The sequence below is a fragment of the Spea bombifrons genome, chromosome 6, assembly GCF_027358695.1.
Source record: "Spea bombifrons isolate aSpeBom1 chromosome 6, aSpeBom1.2.pri, whole genome shotgun sequence".
Classification (NCBI taxonomy): domain Eukaryota; kingdom Metazoa; phylum Chordata; class Amphibia; order Anura; family Pelobatidae; genus Spea; species Spea bombifrons.
Window position 1 is genome coordinate 43,556,731 of NC_071092.1, and position 26,667 is coordinate 43,583,397.

Consider the following 26,667-nt stretch of genomic DNA (forward strand, 5'->3'; position numbering starts at 1 on the left):
CGCGATCACCGTACCTCAAGATGTTGGGGTGGGACAGACGGTTCATGAGCTGCACCTCCTTCAGCATGTTCGCTCGGTTGCTGCTGAGTTTGTTCATCTTTAGGGCCATCACTTGGTCCGAAGTCCTGTGTCGCACCTACAGCAGGAGAAAAATAAAAGGGGGTACGAGGTCAGTCTAGGTCACGGCTCTAACGCGGTTTAAAAAGCACCAATTCAACATCGTCCATCCGCCTCGGGTTTCATACTGCAGTCCTGCCCAAAAAAACTTCCCCTTGACGCCACCATCATTCACAAAATCCCAAAACCGACTGATCTGCTCGTCCTACAAATGATTTACAATCCCACAGCGGACTGCTGCAGAAGAGGGATGGGACCGGCCGTGCGTCTTTAAAAACAATTATAAAAAGAAAAAGCCTACAAGGCAAAATATTACATGTTTATTAAGGGGGAGGATTTTGCTAGTAAAAATTTTTATTTTTAAATCCAAACCCCCGCCCGAGAACCTTTGCTTGTTTTTCTATTTATTCTAATTTATATTCTCCAGCTCAGATCCATGAAGACGCGTTTTTCAGCGCACTTGTCATTGTGATAGAGAGATCTATCTATCTACACACCTCTATCTATGCAAGTATAAGAAAGGTGAACTGGGGTAACCCATGATGCGATAGCCCCTCTTTAAGCCCCCTATCTCCCATGTCTGCTAAGTATGATGTAGGAACAGAACGGTTTGGTTGTGAAGTTTATAGTTTTATTGAATACCGCGGCTCTGTAACGAGGAGTTAAACAGATGATGCAATGAGCGCTCGCATCCGCTTTTATGCTCTGATGCAACCCGATTCATGGCAGAAATCGAGAAGAGAAGCACGAAAACGTTTACCGAGCCGCTCCGGACCCCAATCGCTGGCAGACAAACCCAGAAAACCACCAAGGACTTTGTAGTACGTAATGCAGCGGGCAATCCGTTCTGCAAACGCTAATAAAGAAGAAGCCATATCACCCCCGAGAGCAGAATAAACAAAACGTTTATATAAACCCAATAACGATGTCAGTAACAGGGAAACAGAGAACCGAGCTCCTGGTGTATGCCACAGGCCTAGAATATTTTGTAGCCAATAACTGCCCAATATTCAGCAAATCACCCCGCACCCCCACCCCTTTCGTCTTATTTACCCCAGACCAGACCAACAGCAGGGAGATCAAAATTATCCAAAACGTCATTTCCATTTCCCCAGCGAATCCCTTCCCAGCGCGCAGCGCCTGACCACAACCGATTCTCTCGCCGCGGCCGTCGCTTCTTTAACCGGCATCACCAAACCGGATAATAAATCGATAATCACGATCAAATCTGTGAAACGCCAAGCTGCCATGGAAACCAGTTTAAGGGAATAAAATGAGTTTTGGTATTCCAGTTCTCAGAATGGAAGTATGAGGCTTTCTTAATAAGAGTTAGACTGTTGTGGAAATCGCGCGTGGATATTGGAATATTGGGAAACGTGCATTTTTGGCCAAGTAATGTAGAAAGAGCGGTGCAGACCATTCCGGAAAGGCGGGCAACACCAGAAGCGTACGGAATGCTGAAATAACCTTGTATGCCGGTGTTTGAGGCACAGTATAGATCGGTCTATGGAAATTAATTTGCTGAACAATAAGAAACCCGATCTGCTGCTTTGGGCTCTCTGAAGGATACGGGAATTGTAGTTAAAGGGACGCCCGGCCATAATAAGTACACAGGGGGCCGTTTCATCGATTTCGATCCAGAAGCTTTTAAGAAAGGTCAAGTGTTTTTATTTCGCGAGGTTACATCACGGGCCGGATTACCGAAGCGCAGTAATCGTCTTATCCAGCCTAAGCTGTTCATCGACGATGTGCCCGACAACCAAGACCGCTGCCAACAAGCTCTTATAGCAGCTCCCGCGACAACCAGCCGGCAGAGCCTAACTGGACACCGGCGACTGCACCGGACACACCGGTGGCAAACTACAGCCCCGGCAGAGCCTAACCAGACACCGGCGGCCAACTACAGTCCCGGCAGAGCCTTACCGGACACAGGCGACCGCGCCGGACCCACCAGCGGCCAACTACAGCCCCGGCAGAGACCCTGAAAACCTCCCTGGGGAGATTCCAATTCAATGCCCGGAATCCATGCATTTCTGTTCAGGGCAGTAAAGGCGATACTCCTGCCTGTAACCTCCGTAAAGACGAGTCACACGCAGACGGCGTTTTCTTAACGAGACCGAATCACGTATCACTCGCACATTACGGGCTTCTGGGGAGGGGAAGCGGAGCGTTTGCTTTTCTTAGAAATATAAATCTTGTACACGATTGTGCAAGTGCTGGAAAAGAGCCGCTCGGAGTTTTTATTTTTACTGGATAAGCTAATGTTCCCGTGGGTTATTATCTAAAACTAGGGGGAGGGGGGTAGAGGTAAAGCAAGGATATTTTACTTTACTGAAAAGGTGGTGGATAAGCAGGATAGTCTCTCAGCAGAAGTGGTAAAGGGTAATACAGGGTATTAAACATGCATGGGTTAGACATACGGCTCCCGAATCTAAGACGAGACCAACGACTGATTAAAGGTCTTTACGGTTTTTATGGTTTATATCCTGGAAAAGGTTTAAACGATAAGACAAATCCATGTGGTCGATTTCGCTTCTAACAGCAGGAATATAATAATTGTTCATTATCTCGGTTTCTGGCCAAATGCTGACACATAAAGCCCCCGTCGGACCCCAGTAACTCTTCTCAGGATTTGCATATCTTTGATGGAAGAGGCAGTGAATATCTCGGCCCCCGTGGCACGCATTTCTTCTCTAATACGTCTTTTTTCTTTAATTTTTTAAATACTGTATTGGCTCGAATATAGGCCGCACTTTTTTTCCCCCACTTTAAGCCTTTAAAGTGGGGGTGCAGCCTATATTCGGGGTCTAGCGCCCGACGCCTGGGACATGCAGTCCCGGGCGCCGGGCAGGCAGCGGGGTTAGGATACAGATCCCCCGCAGCGGTGCAGGGGACCTGCATCCTACTGTCTGATACGCTCAGACAGCCTCCCCTGCCAGCACTTCCCACGGGGGGGGGGGGGGTACCGGCACGGGAGGTTGTCTAAGCGCATCGTGCGGACCGTCCACACGATGCGTTTTACCTCTGCCCCCCCCCCCCCGGACTTACCGGAGCAGACTCCCGGGTGTCTTGCGGGGCCGGCGGGGGACATCTACGCAATACAACTTCCGGTGCCGCAAGACAACCGGGAGTCTGCTCTGGAAAGTCGGTGGGGGGGGGGGTGGCAGAGGAGGACAGTGGCAGCGTATCTCGGGGGGGGGGGCAGAGTGGCAGCATGTTTTTTTGGTGCTTTTTTAAAGAAAAAAACTTTTTCTTTAAAAGAAGCACCAAACTTTTAGGGTGCGGCCTATATACGGGGGCGGCCTATATCCGAGCCAATACGGTATAAATGTACTGAACCGTAGAACTCCACACTTTGGGAAAACGACACATGCGCTGTAATTAATGGGCAGATGCATGTCAGATAAGCTTTCAACACCAGAACATATTAACTCGCTCCATATGGGAAGATACATAAAGCACATAATACAGACAATAACACGCATCGTATAAACACTTATTAACCAACGGGAAGAGAGGGAGCCTCATCACCGAGAGCTGTTCTGTGCAGATCTTGGCAAGGAAAGCGCGATGAGCCCGAGGGCGACAGCGTGACTGAGGATCGGGCAGGACCTTTTATTAAATCAGTCGTGCAAACAAGAGAGACCTGTGCCATCTCGCCCTGGGCGCAGGAAGATCCGGAAGAGAATGACTTCACGCGGCGGGGAAACAAACAAGAATGAAGGGAGGGTGTAGAGGGGCGGCGGATTAAAAAGACCCCAGAGACGGCTGGTTAGAGCTGTGGACTTCTCAGAGTTTTGCAGGCTGGGTCAGGCCAAAGTTTATTAATGGCAGCCAAAGACCTGGAATCTACCGGTGAAGCCCTGCTTTCTCGGGGGCAAGTTATAATCTTTTTTTTTTATTATTATTATTTTCAGGGGGTCTCACTGCCCTCTGCCAAGTTCCTTTCTAATGGGTGTCTGGGGCTAACCCCGTATCATGCATAAAGAAAACAACCACACGGGACCAAAACCGTTGCGGTACAATCCGAGTGACTAATAATATAACCCAAAACGTTAGGGACTTTACACAAAATGCAGCATCAAACATTATGTATCACGAGAGCCGACTTAAGAATTTCTGGATAAAGTATATAAATATATAAAGAATAAAAAGAGGAAGTTTAAAGCAGAAGCAGAAATTACCGCCAGGGTCAGTAAACGTTTCGCAAATACGACCAGAGGGGATAATCTGCGAATCGTTCCAAGGAAAATGGAAAGTTTGCTAGCAAATATGTCTTAAAAGAGCTTCCAATAATGACCTCTCTCAGCATCAGAGGATCTCCTCCGACCGGTGATGTCAAACCTCGCACGTGGTCCCCGGGTGACTTCATGGGGTCTGGTTTTGGGCACCTGGAATGTTGGGAAGTGCGGGGATTCTATTACAAAGTATACTGAATTTGTTAATATGTAGCCATCACACGGTAATTCGGGTTTCCAGAATAAAAGCACACAATGAGCACAAACTGAATCACGTTTACAGAACCCTGGATAATACCTACGGGGCTAGTGGGGAAAACAGAGTTAAATCAGCTGAACGTATCACTCGCATGTGATTTCGCTCGTGACTCTTCGTTGCCGCAGAATATACGGAACACAAGAACAATTATTATTTTTACTGGAAATAAAAAAAAAAAAAAAAAAAAAGCGTTGATCCTCATATAAGCATGAATGGAAACGTACCCCGCATCAGAAAACCAGCAATAAGGTCTGGTAGGGAAGCAGAAGAGAACGTTTATTCCACTCACCCAGGAGACGAGTCCTTAAACCCTGGCCCTAACCCTGACATCAAACGTGTTGGAATAATTAATTGATATTCCTAATATATATATATATATATATATATATATATATATATATATATATATATATATATATATATATATATATATATATATATATATATAGTTAAGTCTGCTCAGTACAGCTCTGACCCCGCCAGGAGTCAATATGAACTCTAAGACAAGTGCAATTGGCGCTACTTAAGTTCAGTCCCAACCGAGGAGAAGAGCATTTGTTGAGATGTCACAGGCAGGCTCTGTCGTATCTCTCCGTTCTTCCTCAGATAAGCTTAAATATGATTTCTCCTTCACAAGCAGGAATCCACGATGTTTTACGATCCGGTTATTCAGCAGATACGGCGTCTTCTGTGATTCTGCGTCCCGGAGGTCCCGCTGTCCCTGGTTGATGGCACTGGTCTGGTCATGAAGACACCGTACAGGAGGCATCAGCTGTATTGGGTCTTATTTATTGAAGCCAAAAGCAGATCTCTTACTAGTGAATTGGCTCACAAAAGCCCAAAGGAACGAGATCAAGACATCGTAAATGTAAAAACGAGGCAGAATCCATGTGAAGGAACAACACAGCAGCTTACAATAAAGAACAGCGTACCGAAAACCCCCCACAATTGCTGCCTGCATCTACTGGCCAGTGGAAGGGGCAAGAGGCAGACCAAGTTCTCTACCGGCTCCCTGTAAAAACAATAAGACACAGCTGGCGGGATAGAGGAGACATGGGCCATGAGCTCGCAGGTCCGTCTCCTACCAAGCCAGGGGAGATGCCCAATATCTGCGGAGGGTTTTGGCCAGAGAAGAACGGGAAGGGCTGGAAGCTCTTGACGAGAAGTGTAGGAGCACCACAGCCATCATATTCACCTTAATGAATAGGAATAAGGTTCATACGATGGCCGGGGTGCCCTTTTAAAGATATTGCCCATCACCCAGCTTGCGCAAGAGTCCCAAGGGTTCTAACTATAGAGCTGCATCTGCTAAGAGTTTTTTTTGTTTTTAATTATTTCTTATAGGAACCTTGGAGCTGCAGCTTCTCCTAAAGGAAAGTTTTTTTTTTTTTTTTTTTATAAGCAACGAATGCATATTATCAGAGTCCCTTGTTGGAGGAACTGCATGGGGCAATGGTTTGGTTGCCATTATCAATGTATCCATCGTATATTCACAAGATGTGACCTTCTAGATTGTGAAACAAAGAAGGTATTCAGAGCAGGAAGAAACACGCAGCGATGGACAGGCCAAATCCAACCTGCCGAGCACCGGCGGGCGGGAGAAGATCGGTAATTACAGGCTGCTCTACGCGCTCACGCTCCAATTTCAAAGAAAAAACAGATTCTAGATCAAAATCGTTATGCCACGTTTAATAATAAATTGCCACTGAGCTTATAAATAACTGAAAAAAGATCAAAGTTATGACATATAATTTGCAAGAACCACATCCTTTTACATTTCACCACATGGACGAGAAAAAAAAAAAAAAGGTTCATCTGTTCTTAGCAATCTCAACGCAAAACGTCTACAGCTTTTTGAACAGGTTCCAAAAATTGCGAAAATGTAATTCAAAACGGAGTCTAGAATAGCACCTGGACAGAACGTTCCCCCCACGTACATGGGGAGGAAAAAAAAAAGTTTTAATATTGAACGCTTGGCCGATCCATAAAATATTTAGTGGTCCGGCATTCAGACGTAATGAAAAGCAAACATCTCATTCTAGAAGAACTTGGAAAGGGACCAGTCAAGCGGAGACTTGTTTTAAGACGAGTAAAGGAAATAAGACCCGACCGAAAATGAAAACAGAACCAAGGAGAGCGAGAGCAGCCAGATCATCCCTCTGCGAGGGTCTCATCATGGAAAGCCATTAAAGCTCATATGTATATGAAGTATACACATTACAGGAGACGCGTGTGATTGGGGGACAGGGGCAGCACAGGTCGCGGCTGCCGAATCTCAGGGATTGTAAACAGTTTGTGGTTTTATTACAAGTGGATACAAAATACATTCACAGATACTGGTACAATTTAGATTGTTACACTTATATTGTGCGGAGACATTCAAAGGTTATTCAGTTACAGTGCGAGGTTCTCCGCCATTCGCCAAATCTTTGGTTTGCATACTTTTTTCCCCATGTAGTAGGCAGTAAATTTCCAAGGAATGAAATAACTGCTAAAAAATGCAGCCCAAGTTCTTTCAGACGCCGTAATAACTAAAAGTGATACTAAACGAGAATTAGGTGAGTAAGAGAGACCCGGTAGGAGGTTTTCATTCCTTTTCTTTAATTTCAAGAAAGCATAAAAAGGGATAAGCACCGCATGCCATCGGAAATATTTACTGTTTTTACTTAATACGTCCTTCTATAGAAACAGGAGTTCCAGCAGCTCTCCTGGAGTTAACCAAAGGCTATGGAAACTTCATAAATACAACAAACACATTCAAAAATAATTCTGATCTCAGCTCTACGAACCGGTTTCTACAATGTGTAGTTTGTAAGAACAAAAATTACACCCGTTCAAAAGTTTGGGGTCACTTAGGAGATTGTATTTAGTACATTCATCATTTTCTAGCTACAATGAAAAACATTCATATACAATATATAACCTAAAAACCTAAAAAGTCTATAAGATACAACACAACAATACTCATAATACAGAATAGTTTAACTCTTTAACTGCTGCAGGGTCGAGTGAGACAAACGGCCGGACGAAAACAACTCCTGCATGAAAACAGTAACTACAAGGGCAAATACATTCACAAGAGGGACATCAGAAAAACTTAGTGACCGCTCTGCTCTCATGTGCATCAAAGTGAATGAAATAATGGCTAAAGAGTCCCTTTAGGTTATTAAAAATGAGAAGACTAATGCTGTATGCGAGGCAAAAACAGTATCCCTGTCACCTGATGTCATGCAGGGCACTGTATGTTAATGCAATGGAGCCCCCTGCCAACTCAGATCAATGAGTAAACCATTCGCTGTACGGCAGACAGCGATAACGATGAATCAGGAAGTGGCTTTTGAGAAAATAAGACGACCTTTAACCTCATGGAAAAGAAAAAAAACATTTTCTATGCGTATATAATGACATAAATACATACAGAACGGGGCTAAAGCGTGTATTTCATGCTATATATTCCGGCAGGATTCCTATTCTATATGTATTATTAGCACTGCTCATGAACAAGGCGTGTGCGGCACAGACAGAGGCGTGTTGGCAGGCGTGACACGAGCAGATTAAGCGGTTTTAGGATTTAATGCAGAAAAATCTTGTGTTTTTCTAAAATCTCCAACTAACTTATTCCGCCGGGCAAAGATACGAAAGGATTTGCCCTCAACAGGCTCTGTCTGGGAAGCTGCGGTTAGAGACCTGGAGCTGAAAGGGTTACACCACACATATAATCAGATTTAAAGTCAATTACAGTACGTTGTCCAAGCACTCCTCAGAAACTGACCTCGGTAACTTCTCCACGTGATCCTACCCTCAGAAACACACAATCTGCTGTCAGATCAGACCCATTCGGCCCGTCCAGTCAGTTTTTTTCCTGCTTTAAATTCTCGGATCTTAATCAGTCGCTGGTCTCGTCTTAGATTCAGGAGCCGTATGCCTATCCCATGCATGTTTAAATCCCCTCACTGTATTAGCCTCTACCACTTCTGCTGGGAGGCTGATCCATTGATCCATCACCCTCTCAGTAAAGTAAAAACTTCCTTACATTACCTCTAAGCCTCTGACCCTCTAGTGTTAGATTATGACGAGGTCTATCCAGAGCTGTACGCAGCACTCGAGGCGAGGTCTATCCAGAGCTGTACGCAGCACTCGAGGCGAGGTCTATCCAGAGCTCCTTAAAGCACCAGAACCATCTCTCTTCCCCTCGCTTTACGACCCAACAACACTCTGATGTTGATGTTGCTGCATACAGTCCGTTCTAGAATCCGCGCACACCGTTCGGAAGTTATCGTTACCTTAGCCTAAATTATATTCCCCCGGAAGTCTCTGGGTCAGCTTTCACTATTGTTTTAGGCTCAGTGACGTCACACTTCTGTCGCGTGCGATCAACATTTTATGACTGCTGTATTCTTGGGAGGAAATTTCTCCATGTGACCAAGTTCACAATTCTTATCAGCCCAGCCATCACGGTTATGCCTTATCTAGAAAAGTTACTTTACTACGGTCAAAAATCCAGCATTTTATAAACGGCAATAAAGTTATACGAGGTCAAAGTATGCTTAATGCGTATGGGGGGGTAATCCAAAATGAATGAAATGTAGAAGAGCGTTCATTCTTTCTAGGTTTTTTACCTCAGAGTGGGGTTTTTGGCAGATTGCCCTCTGTCCTTGCTCCTTATCCTTTTGGTAACCATGGCCCAGGGGCCTCCATCTGGACAGCTTTGGACCAGATAAATACTTTTAGGTTACTGCTTACACCCCATATCCGGGTGGAACAATAATAGAGAAACAATGTTATTTTTGGAGCTCATGTGATCTCCTTCCCTGTTTTAGCCAAGGGAAGCCCCATATGCGGCGTGACCAGCGTCCAATTAGAAGGCCCGAAATCCCGTTAACCCCCAAGCCAAAAGGGACGGTCTTAAAGCAATGCCTTAAAGAAAGAGAACCGGCTGCAGAACCAACAATAAGAGGCAGCCCGCTGGTAGCGCTCATAAAGTCCAATTACAACCAAAACACACGCAGCGGGTCACACGGCAAGCGGGCGACCCGGATGGAGAGGAGCGGCGCGGACGTCATTCGTTTAATAGATCGATCGTTAGGGTTACCTTAAAAACCTCCGAGAAGAAGCCTGCGCCGATTTTCTCGCACGTGAAGTCATCGAGCCGCGTGAGTCTGGAGAAGGCACTGATGAGGGCGTTGTAGGAAGACTGATAGACCCGGCCCAGCTGCGCGATGCTGCCGTCTCCCCCGCCGCTGTCCTCTATGCGCTCGAGACGGGGAGGAAATCCAGCAATAGAGTTTCTTTTATTCCGATCCATTGTTCCCTGAGAAAGTGATCCTGGAGTTTGCGGGACTCGCTGCTCACATTTTAAGACCGAGCCGGCGGACGCCTCCTTCTTCTTCTGCTTCCAGATCGTTGAAAGGCTGCAAAATAAAAGTAAAAGACGTAAAAATTATGACAGGTACTACTTGTCCGTCACCTGCATTCAAGCAGGGAGATAAACCATAACATACTGGTAACAAAGCACTAATGTGGAGCCCTATACAAGATCAGATCCATGTAGCGTATGAGTGAGAACGGGTGACCCAGTAACAGCTGAGTAGTAATAAGAGGGGGTAACTTACAGCCGTACAACATGCTGCCGGTCCGATTTACGTTGCTGTAAAGGAACTCACTGTTCTTCCTCTCTGGCATTAGAGCTGTATCACACCTGAATGCCAAGTATGACTCAACAACAGAGTACACACGCAAAGCATCACACCGCGCAGGACATACCGAGCCACGGTCAACACACACCGGTCCGGGTCATAATAACTTTACAGACCGGCTGTACAGCAATATAACTACTACTATGCCAGTCATAGGGTATAATTATTGCTACTATTACTATTAGTGTTACGTTATTACAAGTATTAGGGTATTATTACTACTATTAGTATTTCTATGCTAGTAATATACCAAGTAATACCGATCAGCTGACAGATGCTTAACGCTTCAAGTGACAAGAAGGCAAGAGACGGACCTCAGTGACGTTACTTTACAGAGTACCGGCATATTCCGTAGCGCTGCATGAAGAGTGACAATACTCATAACACGGGTAACAGACAGACGCTGGCGCGGAAGGGAAAAGAGCTGACACTCTATTAGAATCTGTAGGAGATCACGCCAAGTCATTTCTATCACGTCAACATGTTTTAAGGATGATGTCACTCCGTAGAACACGCTCAACGGGCATTCCGACAATACTTCCCGGCCACCGAATACAATCATCAGCTCAACTACTAGACTGTAAGCTCTGCGAGTCAGCGGCAGAGCTCCTCGGAAGTATGCTGCATTACCGTATAACTGCGTGTGCTGATTAGCGTGTTCACTGCCAGAGGCTGCCAGGCAGGGATCTCCTTCCAACCATGTATTTAGAACGTTACGTTATTTACACCCAGAGCCCTCGAAGCCGACCGGGGGCGGAACCCGATCGAGAAGGGGGCTTATTAACCCGTACGCGGGTATTTAATACCTCGCTGCGCTTTACAATCCAACAGCTGTCAATCATATCTCGGGTGTTAATGACAGGTCCCCCTCCCCCGTATACTTAATGACATTCACATATCAAGCTGCTGGCAGACCCTGGATGGGACCCCAATAGACATCCCCATAGCCAAAAGGCCGCAGCTGCTGCATCACCTCTTTGGAAGGACTCACACGGATAAAGGTCATGCATTCGGCCCCTTTCACCTGCCTACCCCATGCATGTTTAAATACCCTCGCTGTATTAACATCTACCACTTTTGCTGGGAGACTGTTCCACTTATCTACCACCCCCTTAGTAAAGTAAACATTCCTTACATTATCGAGAAAGGTGCAAAACACCACAGCTGCTGCATAACCTCTACTCCGGGTAAAGTTATTTCCTACTGAATGTTTATACGGAAAGCAAGTGCGACGGGCGAGTGGAAGAGCTGAATGGTCTTAAGGGCGCAGCTGCTGCAGAACCTCTTGTTTGAATGAAAGTGAGGTTTATGGGGAGCTTCCGTGGAAAGTGACTTCCACCATCGCCCTGTGCTGCGGGGGAGACGCTGGGGGCAAGAAGACAGAGACAAATAAAGTTGAAAAGCATAGTACGGCGCTGCGGCATATGATGGCGCCATGATAATCAATAATAATGACGAGGTAAGCGCCGCTGTACCGGCCCGCCTCAGGTCAAGGTGTCAGTCAGGAGCAGCGAAGCTATTTAAAGGGAGGGGATGGAGGCAGCTGCCCTGGTAAGGAGGCTCAAAAGGTGACGGCCCTAGCGGGGGAGGCGGGACACTCACCTCTTCAGGACTCACTAGGTACGGCTCCTCGTGTACCCGGCCTCCCGGGAGAGATTGTGAGGGGTTTATCCGCGGTGTCTGCGCTCACCGGAGCTGCACAGAACCAGCCTCCGCCATATCCTCACGTCCCGAACACTAGTGGCCAGCGACTACACTGCGATTCAGCTCTGCTACAGGCAGGGGCGTGTCACTAACGCAGGACCCGCCTATTCCCTGAAATACAGCCAATAAACAGGCTAACTCCTTTAATTGACAAGCTGTAAGCAACACCAATCTTAAGCCAGCATTCACCTGCGCCGTCATCCCCTAACAAAAGGTATTGGTTTATTGGAGATTTACTTTTGATTGGCAGAGAGGCGGGCCAATGGTAACATGGGAATAGGAGGCGTAACTCCCTGGTGACCACAAATAAGAGAGAGAATGTCGCAGCTCAAAGTTGGTAAATAGTTTTGTGGGAAGACTAACAGTTTCACCCGATTGGCTCTTGGTTGCTATGTAGGCGGGACTTTAAATCTAGGCCATTGACCAATGACCTTGACGTTTGACAGAAACTGGCAAGTTTATTGACCAATGAGCATAATGTTCAGTGGGCTTCTATTATATAACTATTGTGACTCAGTGTTGTAGTTGGTGGCAGAGTGTGGGTGATTGGGTGTACTGAGGGCGATAGCAACTGAAAACACAGACTTTGATTGTTTTTTAAGAACCTGTGATAATTATTAATCATTAACCATATGAGTACCAAAGGAAGGGTCACCTTTTATTGGCTGATGATTAAAATGGGTGTAACAAACGATACTATGTAGCCACATTCCCAAACAAACCAAAATGAAGGCCGAAATGTTTTATTATTAACTTTTATACACACACATATATATATATATATATATATACGCTAACATATATTGCAGCGCTGTACAAGTTAATATTGCATGCTTAACATACAGATGCTGCTTGAAGCTTGCACTCTAGCCTGCAAACGTTCTGGCAAATAGTGTAAATAATAATAATAATACGTTGGTTCTCTACCGCTATATATCAGGATATCACTGAGGATTTCTGTTTTCGCACCCCGCTACCTTTGGCCACCCCCCCCGGGGTTTCCACCAGTGTCCAACACCCAGAGTCTGAGGTAATATCAAGTATTGTACATATATATATCAAAATCTCCAGTACTAGACAGCCACGGTTAGAAGAGAACACCTGGCAACCCTGCCTATGTTGCCAAATGGCCGGGCCATATGGCACGCCGAGCTGGCCAACAACTCTCCATCCTCGCCCGCGCAGGACCAGCAGGGGAATGGGGGCTGCTGGGTGGATAAGAGTCTGCCCGGTGGATAAGGGGCTGCTGGGTCGATATGCGGCTGCCGGGTGGATATGCGCCTGCTGGGTGGATATGCCCGACTCTGCATGAGCATAAAAACGCAATGTGCAGTCGTCGGCTGCGTTGATGTCATTTGGTGGCCACCAGCCTAAAAACTACACTTTAATCAGCACATCCTATTTATTAAACGGTCTAAAATCTCTCGCGTGAAAAAAAAAGAAAAGCAGAATTATTTTTATACCCAGGAGAACTTTATCTTTATTCCGGAATCGGCTCCGACAGACGGAATACAAAATCGTGGCAATAAAAGATGGCATCCGGCGCCCTGAACACCAAAGAACGGAATGCCGGCTCTGCAAATAATGCATGTTTTAGCACTTTGCAAGCACTTTAATATGCATTTTGGGTGACTTTCCCTTCTGAGACACCACTGAGCTGATGCTTTATGGCAATGCTAATGAAGTCCATTCCCCTTATACTTTCATTTGTTAGAATGTCTGTCTGGGTGATTAAGACTGAGCCATTCTTTTGCTTACTACCGGGCGTATGCTAAGCAGTCAGGGTGTTTGTTTAGTAAATTTGGCTACCATTACAGAGCTGTGCAAATGGCTAATATGCATTAGTAATTAAATAGTAATTAAAATAGAAAAAGTTGTGATTTTTCAATAAACATAAAACCCACAGAGACCCCTCTATGCACACATAGCCAGGTAATATCTGGGTCTCTGGGGCAAGGGGCAGATTTTCGGGGTCACATTGTCTGGCGCTGACTCCTTCATATACTACACTGCTGTGGTTTTGCTAGCAGCACGATATGGTTGATCTCCCTGCTTGAATACAGGTGACTCAATTAAGGTTTCCCACGAGGGCCGGTAGTAGAGCCATGTGGTTAAGACATTTTTGCGGGTCACTACGTAGAATCTTCACTATGGGCTATTAAAGGGTTAATATTTCAAGGGTCCCAGACTCGGATTATTAGAAGATTTCCAGGTATCCACGGCAGTCAAGCTAAGCGGTGCTAGAAGTAGTGAGATTATTTTCACATCTCCTCAAAAGTACCCCTGTGACATATCTATCTACTGGTAATTACCCCAAGGGGTAACACAAACCGAGCTGGCAAACAGTAAAGAAGTCTGATGTGTAAGTGGGTAAAGAGCGCCTCCTGCTGTTTAAAACAAAAAGAACACAGGTGTAAAACCAAATCTAATAGATCTGTATGGATTTAGTGGATCATGACCATACCTGGGAACTTTCTTACACTTGATTGAGCCACCTGCATTCAAGCAGGGATGTCAATCATACCATACTGGCAGCAGAGTCACATATTGGGAGTCTTACATGACCAGAGCAGTGCAGGTCATGAAGGGATCAGCTACAGATGGTGTGACCCTGAGAATCTGCCCCTTCACTCTGAGAATGGGGCAAAAATCCCGAGACTCGGGGGCAAAATCCAAGAATTGCCGGGTATGATCATGATTTATATCGGTTTAATCTGGTCATTGCTCGTGGTTCACTCCCACTCACACTCCAGTGAAGGGTAATACACCCGTACTCATCTTGGAGTGGCGGGTAACCGCACTGCCTGAGTGCACAGGGGTGACACGCACTCACACTAAAGGACGGGGTAATGCAGAAGGGGATTTAATCAACAATATTTCTTACAACAGATTGCGTCACGGGAAGGTGGATTACAGTTAATGTGTGGTTGCTATGACGATATGACTCATTATTCGACTGCGTCATGTCCCTTATTGTATTGTGTATAATCAGCATCAATATTTAACCCATGGGAGCTAAATAAACGCTGTAATGTGGCATGCCCTGTCTATATATGTCTGTGATCGCGCGCGTCTCAGTCTGTGAAAGGTGTATTTTTTGGGTGACGTCCGATGGTGCAAAACATACTCTGGACTAGGGTGGCAGGTCCCACGCGGCGGTACTCCCCCCGCCGCACAACCGCTGGGCAGGACCCCCTTTCCGGTGTGCTGCTGTTTAAAGAGCCGGTTACAAAGGGAGATCTCTGCCAGCACACCCTCTATTGCCTGCATTACAAGGTGCCGCGTGCCTTTAAGATCCGGAGAGCGGCGATATGACATCATATTCCGGGCTCCTCAGCGAGGACGGTGGCAGTGGAGGGGTGGCTGAGGGTTCTGCCCTAAATCAGGCCCAGGGCAGAGCCAGAGGTAGATAGGTCACTGTGTGTCTGTCCAGGGCCCATAGAAAATGTTTTTTTTGCTGATTGGAGGAGCAGTTCCAATATTCAGACAGCAGAGGGCGTATTTCTATTAGTAATAAAGTCTCCTCTATGAAGCATCCCACATATCTGCCCTGACAAATCATTCAAGAGAGATATCAACAAATACATCATAAAGAAAATAATATCTGGTCTATCTGTCCGCAGCCATATGCTTACCTACTACCTTTCTGCCACAATGTGCCATATGTATGCAAATATAATATATAATATAATATATACTATAAATACTGCACAATAAGCATCATGAAATAGACTTTGGTGATAAGGACCTCTCTGGTCTTCAAAGGGTTATATGTGTCACTGTATTCCTATGGTCTTATAGCCATGTATGTATGGGGATGCAACCCACCCATTGTACAGCACTGCGGAATATGATGGCGCTATATAAAACATATAACATATACAAAATTAAATAACATTATTTGTCCTTTATTTGTTGCACATTATTAATTATTATTATTATTAGTATTATTATTATCTTTTATTCATATATTTAATTTATTAAAAAAAAAGAATTCTGCTGAGTTTCTTCTCTGCCATCCTGACCCCACCTCCTCATCCCAGGGGTATTTTCCTAATTGCCCCTAGAATAAATAAACCAATCAGAGTCCAAGGTGGAGTAGGGGGGCCGTGGCTCTATTTTTATCCAGCCAATAGCAGCAGAGTGGGTGGGTGCTAGGAAGTGGAGCTTTTGTGTGAGACTCAGGAGGGGCAACAATAGCTGCCGGGAGCACTAGGAGCAGGAGCGTGTTGGGGCACTGACGTCATACCATAGACACCCGTACAAGCGTGACGCCATACCCGTGTAGGAGTGACGTCAGACCGTCTCCAAGCGGGTTTCTTGGGCAAATGGGACCAATGGACCGGGAATCGGTTTCAAAATATAAGTGGAGAAATAACTGAAAAAAAGGATTTCCAGAGTGTGACATAAAAGTGAAGCTACCCTGTGACGTCACAGGAGCGTTCCGGTGGGAGGCGGACACGTGGCAGCTGCACTCGGGGCTCTCCGCCGGTCAGGATGGGGAGGCTGGTCCGGGCGGCGCTTTACATCCTGTGTCTGATATCAGAGGCTCTGATCCCAGGTAAGGAGTCTGCATAGAGATGGGGCGGATGATGGGAGTTGGAGTCCCAGATGTGCTTTTCTTTACTGCCAGCTGCTTGGTGACATGCCACCAAAGGGTTAAATCTTCGCTTCAATGTAACAATTCTGGCTGAGAGTCTGTTGGGTTGGAATCCGGGCAAAGTTTGAAACCTGGCTTATAAAATACATTTTCTTCTCCTTTTCTCCTGTAAAATGATTAGAGCCTGCAGGGCACCCACAGGGGCAGGGGGGCAATAATCTGCAAGGGTTGTGGGGCACTGCCTTTGGCCCCTGGGCATGGAAAGGGCCCCACCACGGCATCCCCTGCGCTGTGAATGAAGGTTTGGGGTTAATGGGGGTCGTTGGGGCTCGGAAGGCGTTTAGATGCCTCCATGAACAACTTGCCAATAATTCAGCCCCGCCAGGGGCATGAAACCTACCCCGGGATCTGGTTCTCTAACTACCCTTCTGTAAGAGAAGGAATGGAGTCACATATGAAACTACAACTCCCATCACATTCATCCAGGTTAAACGTATATGAAACTACAACTCCCATCACAGTCATCCAGGGAGGAGGCGAATATTTATCAAATTATGTTCTACCTTTTGGGTTAACAGAGTCTAAGGGACGTCATCCTTTCCACAATCGAGGACCTTTTACTTTACTGAGAGGGTAGTAGATAAGTGGAACCACTTCCCAGCAGAAGTGGTAGAGGGTAATACATTGAGGGAACATTCATTGGATAGGCATACGGCTCCTGAATCTAAGAGACCAACGACTGATTAAGGTCTTTTATTTTGTTGCGTCTCCGTTTTTTGCGTTGGGCTCTTAGCGGAGAGCCGTATGCACTAAAGCCCCCAAACTAACGGGCAGCAAAGAGACCGCAGAGGTTTCGCTGGCCACATCTTGGTGCGTTGTTATTGCCCTGCCCAGTAGACCCTGCGTTCTCGGCATTATATCGTATTTGCTCGAATATAAGACACATTTTTTTTTCCCAGAGCAAATACTCCAAAAATGCCCCTCGTCTTATATCCGAGGTCGAGGCCTTATACAGAGGTCTGACGATATGAGGACGGTTTTCTGTGTAGCTGCTCATTGTGCAGCCAGTGAAGGGTTAATCATCATGACGAGGGAGCGTGAGTATCTTTCGGGAAGATCCGTCGCAGGCGAGTACAGACCTGTCCGCGTTACATCTGCCCTTCATCAGGGCTCAGGGAACAAATCCAAAAGATCCCCCCCCCGCGCTGCTGCCGGGCCGACAGAACAGAGATCTTAGGAGTTGCTGAAAGGGAAGATAAGAGTTAAAGGCTTAGAGACGTCTTCTTGCTGGGAGTGATGAGAGTTGTAGTTAAAGGACATTGCGCCGATCACATGTTTACCGGTTATTGCAGAAAACCTTAAATCCTCAAACTCAGCCCAAACTACCTTGAAGTCTAATGTGCTGTTTTAAAGGCGCTTACTTCTCCTACGTGAGGGGGCGTCTCTTACAAGGGCCCGAGGGAAAGGAAGGGGTTAAACATGGGGTAAGAGGGGTAGAATTTTATTTGAACATGAAGGGCACTTGGGGGGGGATTAACCCAAAGGACGCTGGCTTAGGTTGAGACTAGGCCTGAGTGGTTCTGGTGAAGACTTGCTGTTAGGCTTGACGGACACTCCTTATACTCCCGTGAGTGGCTCCGTATACTCCAGTGAGTGGCACCCAAAACTTTTGAGTTTTAAGGAAGGCTGTGGAGCCCAAACGGCCCCTGAGGGGGTTTCTGCCGATCCGTACCGTGTGAAGTTTCAACCTCAAGGTGTCGGCCATTTACATGACAATGAATGTCTTCCTGAGGCGGCGTCCGGCCGGCCTCTGATCTCCGCTCCCAAACCTCGTTAGTATAACGTGTGACATTCCTCTCACCCGTCATATGTCACGCATCATACACGCTACCGGTCAAAGATAATATACCCCAGCGCTGTATACAGTAATATAACCCCCTCAGCGCTGTATACAGTAATATAACCCCCCCAGCGCTGTATACAGTAATATAACCCCCACCCCGTGCTGTATACATTAATATACCCCCCCACCCCGTGCTGTATACAGTAATATACCCCCCAGCGCTGTATACAGTAATATACCCCACCCCCCACCCCGTGCTGTATACAGTAATGTCGGTCTATGTTGACAAAACCTGGTTTTCTCTCATTTTGTTTGGTTCTGCAGAGCTGGAGGCGGCCATTGTTGTCAGTCATGTGATATGTTTGGGTGATTTCCTGGCATAAACACCACACTGAGCTGATGCTTTATGGCAATGCTAACAAAGTCTGTTCCTCCATAGACTTTGAATAGTCAGAGTGTCTGAGTGGTTGATTAAGACCGAGCTATTCTATACTTTACCACAGTCTGTATGATAAGGAGTCGGGGTGTTTAGTAGATCGGGGTTCAGATAACAGAGCGAGAACTCCTACAAATTACTAACACGCAGCTACCTGAAATCATTATATTGTGCAAAATCGGGAAATGTTATAAAAAAGCAAATAGGTTTTATAAAGTATTGCGCTATCTGTAATCTGATGTATTGTTGGAGGATTAGAGCGCATGCATTAGGTACAGAGGACGCTGAATAGAAGTTTCTGTTTATAATTCAACTTCTCTTCTTAATTCTGATCCTTCCGAGCCCGAACCTGCCGCTCTAATTGACTTTTCCCAGCTGCCGGGCATCAGATATTCTTGTTGCCACAAGGAACACGTCTCCCTTCCCTCACACCCAGCCCCCAGGGTTTGGTTTCTGACAATTTAGTTTAATAACGCTGACAGATTTTATTCTCGCCTTTGTTTTTCCGCCCCGGCTGTGTAATACCGAGAATAGCCCGTGTCTGGCCTTCTAGCTGCTTCTCGGAGACTCTGATTTCAACGACTGACCTTAATTTCAGGAGCCGTACGCCTATCCCATGCATGTTTAATTCCCTCACTGTATTACTCTCTACCACCTCTGCTGAGAGGCTGTTCCACTTATCTACCACCCTCTCTGTAAAACCTCCTTGTGTTAATCTAAGCCTCTGACCCTCTAGTTTTGGTCTAACATTTCTCCTTTGAAATTAAAATTAACCCCCCCCCTGCACTTTGTTAAACCCCTTTACGGTCTCCTCTCTCTTCTCTCCTTTAATTGGGGGGCACAAAAAAATGCATCATTTGGGGCAAACAAAGTGCTTTATAATATAGCCATCCTGCGGGGTGGGGGGTAAAGGGAATTCTGGCCCCGTATATCTCCATCCTCGGAATGTCGGGGTCCGCTGGGAAGTTTGCGTCTCTGTAGGATCTTTTTATAGAACGCGGTTAGATCAGCGCCGTCGCGCATGTCTCTGTACCTGTTAAAATCACCAGATCTTGCAGCTGCACAATTCATCTGGGTCAGCCTTGGAACGTGAAAATGAGGCTGGTCTTCGTTCTGCTCAGAGAACCGGCCCGATGTGATGAGACGCGGGGTTTGCTCTTTGCACAAGCAACATGTTTAGGAAACGCGAGGATCAAACCTGTTTACCGCACAGAATGCGGGGGGGGGGGATTTTCACTTCCATTCCGGCCACGCATGGAACCTGCTTTTATTCCAGACGTGATTCAGTTCCACGCTTTCAAATGCCCACAGGGGAGATGTGGTCACCCTACTCATTGAGTGCCCGATTGTCAGCCAAAACACCCAGAGAGTTAATAACTTCTCAGTGTAATACAGTTAGAATGAGGAAGGTATCCAGGGAGCCCCACAATGATGTTGTCCCGGTCGTTGGAGGAGTGATGGTGGCTGGAAGGAGTGATGGTGGGTGGAAGGAGTGATGGTGGCTGGAAGGAGTGATGGTGGTTGGAGGAGTGATGGTGGCTGGAAGGATGATGGTGGCTGGAAGGATGATGGTGGCTGGAGGAGTGATGGTGGCTGGAAGGATGATGGTGGCTGGAGGAGTGATGGTGGCTGGAGGAGTGATGGTGGCTGGAGGAGTGATGGTGGCTGGAGGAGTGATGGTGGCTGGAGGAGTGATGGTGGCTGGAGGAGTGATGGTGGCTGGAGGGGTGATGGTGGCTGGAGGGGTGATGGTGGCTGGAGGGGTGATGGTGGCTGGAGGGGTGATGGTGGCTGGAAGGATGATGGTGGCTGGAGGAGTGATGGTGGCTGGAGGGGTGATGGTGGCTGGAGGGGTGATGGTGGCTGGAGGGGTGATGGTGGCTGGAGGAGTGATGGTGGCTGGAAGGATGATGGTGGCTTGGAGGAGTGATGATGGCTGGAAGGATGATGGTGGCTGGAGGAGTGATGGTGGCTGGAAGGATGATGGTGGTTGGAGGAGTGATGGTGGCTGGAAGGATGATGGTGGCTGGAAGGATGATGGTGGCTGGAGGAGTGATGGTGGCTGGAAGGATGATGGTGGCTGGAGGAGTGATGGTGGCTGGAAGGATGATGGTGGTTGGAGGAGTGATGGTGGCTGGAAGGATGATGGTGGTTGGAGGAGTGATGGTGGCCGGTAAAAGCTCACATCTCCTGAGCCTTCACAGTGAGCGGTTCCTGTAACAGCTGCTACTGAGGTCACATCCCCTGTGGTTTTAACGCTCGGTGTCACTTCTGATCCTTCTAGCAGACTTCAGGAAAGCTAATTAATAAAAGATAGACGGTGAGGAGCGAAGGAAACCATACCATGCGTCTCGAGGAAAGCTGCGGCGTCAATAATTAATACTTCTAACAACGGCTGGAAATGGACCTGTTACCTAAAAACGTCGCCAGAACGGCTTAAAACGTGGCTTGTGTGGCTTCCAGCGGCGTGGCCGCCTTTCTCTCGATGCCTGCGGAATAAAATACACCACATTTAAGCATTTATACCTCTGCAGCCATAGCGACCAACAGTCCCAAATTTTCCAAGGTATTCCTGTTTAAGAATCATCAGGTTACCTTTCTCCAGGAAAAAGAAGAAATATTTAAAAATAGTTTACCCTTCCCGACCCCCAAGCAGAATAAAAGATAATAAAACATAATTATTATTTTAAATTTATTATTATTATTATTCAAAATGATAATTTTCAGGAAATAGAATAAAATATTTGGCAGCTGTCAGGGTGATGAATGTAATTTTTTTTTTCATGTCTACAGGCGTTTTTCCAGAAATCTAGATAAAGGAGGTTTTCTCTTTTTATTTATAATGTTTATTTCCATGTTTTTTTTACGCTTTGGGGAGTTTTACTGTCATTTATCCCGGGATTCCCGTTCGCCTGCGAGGCTGGAAAATATTTATAATATCTCTAATCGCCTGCGTCAGCGCGGACTCCAGAGAGCTTCCAAATAGGGTCTGCTTTCAGAACGCGGTGTGACGGGGGGTCTCTGCGGACCGTCACGTCACCGCGGGGGGGGGGGTCAGAGGAATTTACCGGCTCCCTGAGTCATCTCGGAACGGAGCGTCCGTCGGAGAACAAATTCATATATTTATGGAGTTTAACTTAAAGACGGGACCTAGAATCCTAGAACAGAGGAAAATATAAATTAAATATTAAAATAATAATAATAAAAATAAAAGCATTTAAATCCAGTAAACAAAGGCAGATCGGCCCCATTCGGCCCCCGTCTAGTCGCCTGTTATTCTAGCTGTAAAGACTCAGACCATAATCAGTTGTTGGTCTCGTCTTATATTCAGGAGCCGTATGTCTATCCCATGCATGTTTAATACCCTCGCTGTATTACCCTCTACCACCTCTGCTGAGAGGCTGTTCTACTTATCTATAAGGTTCTTATGAGGTTATCTTGATAGGAGCAGTTTATTTACAGGGTGACTGTCACCGTGTTGTATCCTGGGCCGTACACTGCGCGTCAGTAACCCTGTAACCGGCTGGATTAGAAATAAATCATGTTAAAGATCTTTTAATGTGCCTCACCCACCAAATCTGCAGAGATCTGCGCCAAGTAAACTGGAGCAAAAAAAAAACAGCATTGTGACAATCATTAACTTGGATAAAGCAAATGTATGAAAGTTTTACTTTACTGAGAGGGTGGTAGATACATGGAACAGCCTCCCAGCAGAAAACATTGTAGAAATTACTATAATGGGGGTAATTTAAACATGCATGGGATAGGCATACGGCTCCTGAATCTAAGACGAGACCGATGACTAATTAAAGTCTTTACAAGAGGAATAACGGGCAGATTAGACGGGGGCCGAATGGGGCCGATCCACCATCTATGTAAGGAAAATCCACTTTTTCTCCTCTTAGTAAATCGCGCCCTACGGGGGGGCAGCCTGTGGAACGATGTTTCTGCAGGTCGGTTCTGGCCCCGATGGAATGGAAAGTTCTGAGTATTTGGATCCGGGGCGGTTCTTTGTGCCCCTGCGTGGGAGGAAATACCTTCATGCTGCGGACGGGGCTGTCTATCGGAGTGTCAGCCGGCCGTGTAACTCTCTGCGCGTCTGTAGCTGCCGACGAACCCGAGGATTAGACGGCTGGAGTTTTTATTATTATTTGGTATCTGGCTGTTAGCGGCTCGTGCGTCCCGGAGATGCTGCAGCCCTGCTGTGACAGGCAGCATTTACATCATGACTGGCTCCTTTCTGTGCTCTTTTTACACAGCCCATTGGTATACAGCAGGACCGTTTGTGGGCATTCCTGCCCTTGTCAGAGGCATACCTGAGAACATCCAGGCTCTTTCCGGGAGCCGGGTGGGCGGCCCCGTTAATGTTGGTGGGCGCGCGCAGAAAACCATCATGGTTGGTAGGGAAGTGGGCGGGGATTGGGACGCAATGCCACTCCCACAACCAGAGTTTCTCCCCGGAGGCCCCGAGAAGAGGCGCCTCGCCTGGAGTCTCCGGGCAAATCCCTGAGCGTTCCCGCGTATGTTTATAGGGAGCAGATCTGGGACACTTTATTACTGGGAATACCCCCTCCCCCTGGCCGTTCTCCCTAACATGCCCCTGCCACCGATATGTCTTGCGAGGGGCCGGAGGGTGTAGCAGGAGCCCCGCTCGGGGTAAGAGTGAAAGAGCGCAGTGTCTTGCGGGGGAGGGGCCGGGATATGGAGTCCTGTTTACTCTGCACTTATGAATAAGGCTTTTGAGCGTTTAGTGTACTTATTATTAACCCTTTGTTGCCTAGAGACGCACAGTTCGCTCGCACACAGTCTGCCCCCGGGGGTGAGTAATAAGGTGTGATGCTGTGAATGTGTCACACGAGAAGTGCTGCTAATTAACGCGCCGCTCTCACCTCTCCGTTCCGCTCTCATCGCACACCCTGCGCTCTGTACGCTTAAAAGTGGCTCCTTTACTGACGTTGCTTTTTACATAGCTAGAAACAGTCCTGACTTTTCCACGGCAGTCCCAGCAACCCAGCTTGTGTTCCCAGTGCCCAGATTATAGCAGTTGCTGCTTCGGAAGCACGATGATCAAATCAGTGGAGGGGCTTAATAGTAGCCCCTCCAATTTCCCATGATGCTCTAGCACTTTCTCACCATGTCCATACATTTCAATGGCCCACACCAGGACATTACGTGCCAGATTTGGCCAGTCTGCATGGTAAACTGTCAACCACAGGGGTATTAACTGGGACATCCAACAGCCAAGGCATAGGGCCGGGAAGGACTGTTTAGGGTTGTTGGCAGCTATGCACGCTGCCCCCGTTTTGAGCGTACTTCACCCTTTCTTGGGCTTCTTCTTCCCACTTCCAGTCCGTGTACTTTACTTTAGTTCATTAATCTAAAAATAATTTCTTAATTCTCTAATAAAGTCACCAAGTTCTCTGGATTTACTGAGAACAGTTGAAAAAAAACCCAACCCTTTTATTTCACCAAAATGCTCCGATTTCATGTGCCGATTGTGTCTGGGTTTCCATGTTTCATCCGGAGCTAATTGAACGGATTATAAATGTAAATTTGGGGGTTGTGTCCGTCAGATTTTGTACCGCTCTCTGCACTGTGTCGGTGCTATGGAAATGTTAAATGTTCGTGTGAGGCCCTCTGCTGTTGGGATGCGGTACTGCAGCCACCCTCAAGCATCATGTTTCTTCTGACTTCCTAACGCATTATGCTTTCATCCGACAGGTGAGGCTCTGGAACAATCCAACACCCCGGATCCCCAATTTCTATCTGAGAGCTCATTGGTTCCCCTTTTGGTGTCTCTTCCCGCGGAGGAACCAACCTGGAGTCCCAGGCTGTCCGAGCATCTGACGGCCACGCAGGGACCTCGCGGTGCGGAGACCTCAGCATTGACGGAAGCTCCTGAATCTGCTGCCGATGTCTCAACCCCAAGCAGCGTGTCGGAGGAATCTGACAGTAGAGCAGCTGTTGGTAGTAGATCCCCGGAGGTGATCACTGGCAGTGTTGAGACTGTGTCTGATTCCAACTGGAAATCTACTGTTCAGAACAACATGGAAGAAGAGGTGACGAGTGCAGTCCACACCCGGCCAACACCTTCTGCAACCCCAACTCCAAAGGCCACGGATGATGAGACTCTAGGTGCGTATCTCTGTCTGGTCAGCGCAGCGGTCTCTTATTGATCACTTTACATACACCCATTATTGTCCTTTTAAAGAGTAGTGGTTATAGTGCACAGCTTACATGGGACATAGACAGCGAGTATGATGTCAGGAACCACCATCATCTTGTGTATGTTTTCATACCACCAGGTCCCGTGGAAAGCAGCACGGAAATACTTCCGCTTCATACTCAGAAGACTCCAGAAGTACCCCCGTCCCCGTCCACCCCCGGCACCCCGCCAATAGTCACCACACAAGCCATTGTGACAACAGCCAGCTTCTATAGTACGTGGATGGCAGCAATCACAACCAGCATGTCCGTAACCACCAGACCGACCACAGCGAGCCCCACCAGCCCACCCACCCGCGGCTCCACACTCTCTCCCACCACGAGAGCGCAGGTGCAGAGAAGGCCGTCTGTGCTGGACGTGGGGGAAGACGAAAAAGGTGAGTCCGGGAGCGAGCTGGGAATGCAGCCACGGAGGGCTATGAATGGATACTATTGCCAAAGGTTTGCTTTGGCAGTAGAATAAATCCGACCGACTTCAACGAGTTGGCAAGAAAAGGGCAGCTTGTTTATTTACTGAAGTTAATTCAGCCGCTGACTTCATCGTGTTTTAAATCATTTTGACTCAACGCGACTTTAATGAAATGCGGCTCCTTCGTTCCCAAAGCTGAGCCGAGTTCACGGTCAAGGTGAGAATAGGGCTTTAACTCGACCGAATCATACCGGCTCCTCCTGAGCAGGCGAGTCGACCCAAACCCATCAAACAATCAGACTGACCAAGAACTCGGACTCTGACAAACCTGCCTGACCAACCCAACCCACCAGCATGCCCGTCTCAAACCATCCGACCGCTGCCCAACTCATCTTCACAGTCATCCAACAGCCGCCAAACACAACTTGGCATTAAGCTCACAGTGTCCATGTTGGCAGGCCAAGTTTTTTTGTGAATCCAGTTGCTTTTCTTCTATCTTGTGTAAAATCAGAGCTTAGTGAATAGACCTGCATCTTGTTTTAACCGCAGCCATTCAGCGATGCCTCATTTTAAGGAGGGGGGATAATTGATAATATACACAAATCTACAAGATATTATACATGTTACTTCCTTACTCAGATCTCCCGACTTATTACCCCAAGAACAACTCCAACCCACTCTTTGTGATGATTGTGGCGATATTTACCATAATGGTTGTCATGATCGTTGTCGTCGTTGGATTTCACCGCTACCGGCGAAGAAACAACAGGACGGAATTCAGACGGCTGCAGGATCTGCCGATGGTGAGTAATCCGCTGCAGGGTACGACGACAAAAATGACTACCATTCCCATGGTGTTCAGCCACAGTGGGAGTTGTAGTCCTCGGTAGCCGGAGTCTCAGATTAACAACTACTTACCTCTCACGTTCCCAGATGCATTTTAATTAACCCTCCTTTTTCCGTCTCTCTTTAAGGACGATATGATGGAAGACACGCCATTGTCGCTGTACAGCTATTAGGAACGAGACGGTGGCCGAGAGCAGTCAGCTTTATTTTGCACAGAAATAAGGTTTAAAAAAAAACACAAAAAAACCACAAACTTTAGTTATCGTGAGTATCGGGGAGCCCTGAAACCGCAAG

The 26,667-nt window shown here is 47.0% G+C and overlaps 2 protein-coding genes across 2 annotated transcripts in view; one reads left to right on the forward strand and one right to left on the reverse strand.

The window, feature by feature from the left end:
* TESK2 (testis associated actin remodelling kinase 2) overlaps positions 1 to 12,139 on the reverse strand; it is a 31,343-nt gene extending 19,204 nt beyond the window's left edge. The window contains exons 1-3 of the mRNA XM_053470010.1: positions 11,913 to 12,139; positions 9,707 to 10,025; positions 15 to 136 (exon numbers count right to left, since the gene is read on the reverse strand). Of these exons, the coding sequence (XP_053325985.1) occupies positions 15 to 136; positions 9,707 to 9,919 (335 nt within the window). The 5' untranslated portion in view covers positions 9,920 to 10,025; positions 11,913 to 12,139. The remainder of the gene's footprint in view (positions 1 to 14; positions 137 to 9,706; positions 10,026 to 11,912) is intronic.
* Positions 12,140 to 16,177: 4,038 nt separating this feature from the next.
* LOC128500415 (mucin-2-like) lies at positions 16,178 to 26,592 on the forward strand. Its single transcript, XM_053469566.1, has 5 exons — positions 16,178 to 16,575; positions 24,615 to 25,028; positions 25,199 to 25,495; positions 26,167 to 26,330; positions 26,502 to 26,592. Exons 1-5 carry the CDS (start codon positions 16,512 to 16,514, stop codon positions 26,544 to 26,546), a joined length of 984 nt encoding a protein of 327 aa, XP_053325541.1. The 5' UTR covers positions 16,178 to 16,511; the 3' UTR covers positions 26,547 to 26,592.
* Positions 26,593 to 26,667: the final 75 nt, after the last annotated feature.

Coding starts and splice junctions, on each gene's coding strand:
- LOC128500415 (XM_053469566.1), top strand. CDS start 16,512: ATGGGGAGGCTGGTCCGGGCGGCGCTTTACATCCTGTGTCTGATATCA. Junction 25,029..25,198: donor CACGGATGATGAGACTCTAG/GTGCGTATCTCT, acceptor TCATACCACCAG/GTCCCGTGGAAAGCAGCACG. Junction 25,496..26,166: donor CGTGGGGGAAGACGAAAAAG/GTGAGTCCGGGA, acceptor TTCCTTACTCAG/ATCTCCCGACTTATTACCCC.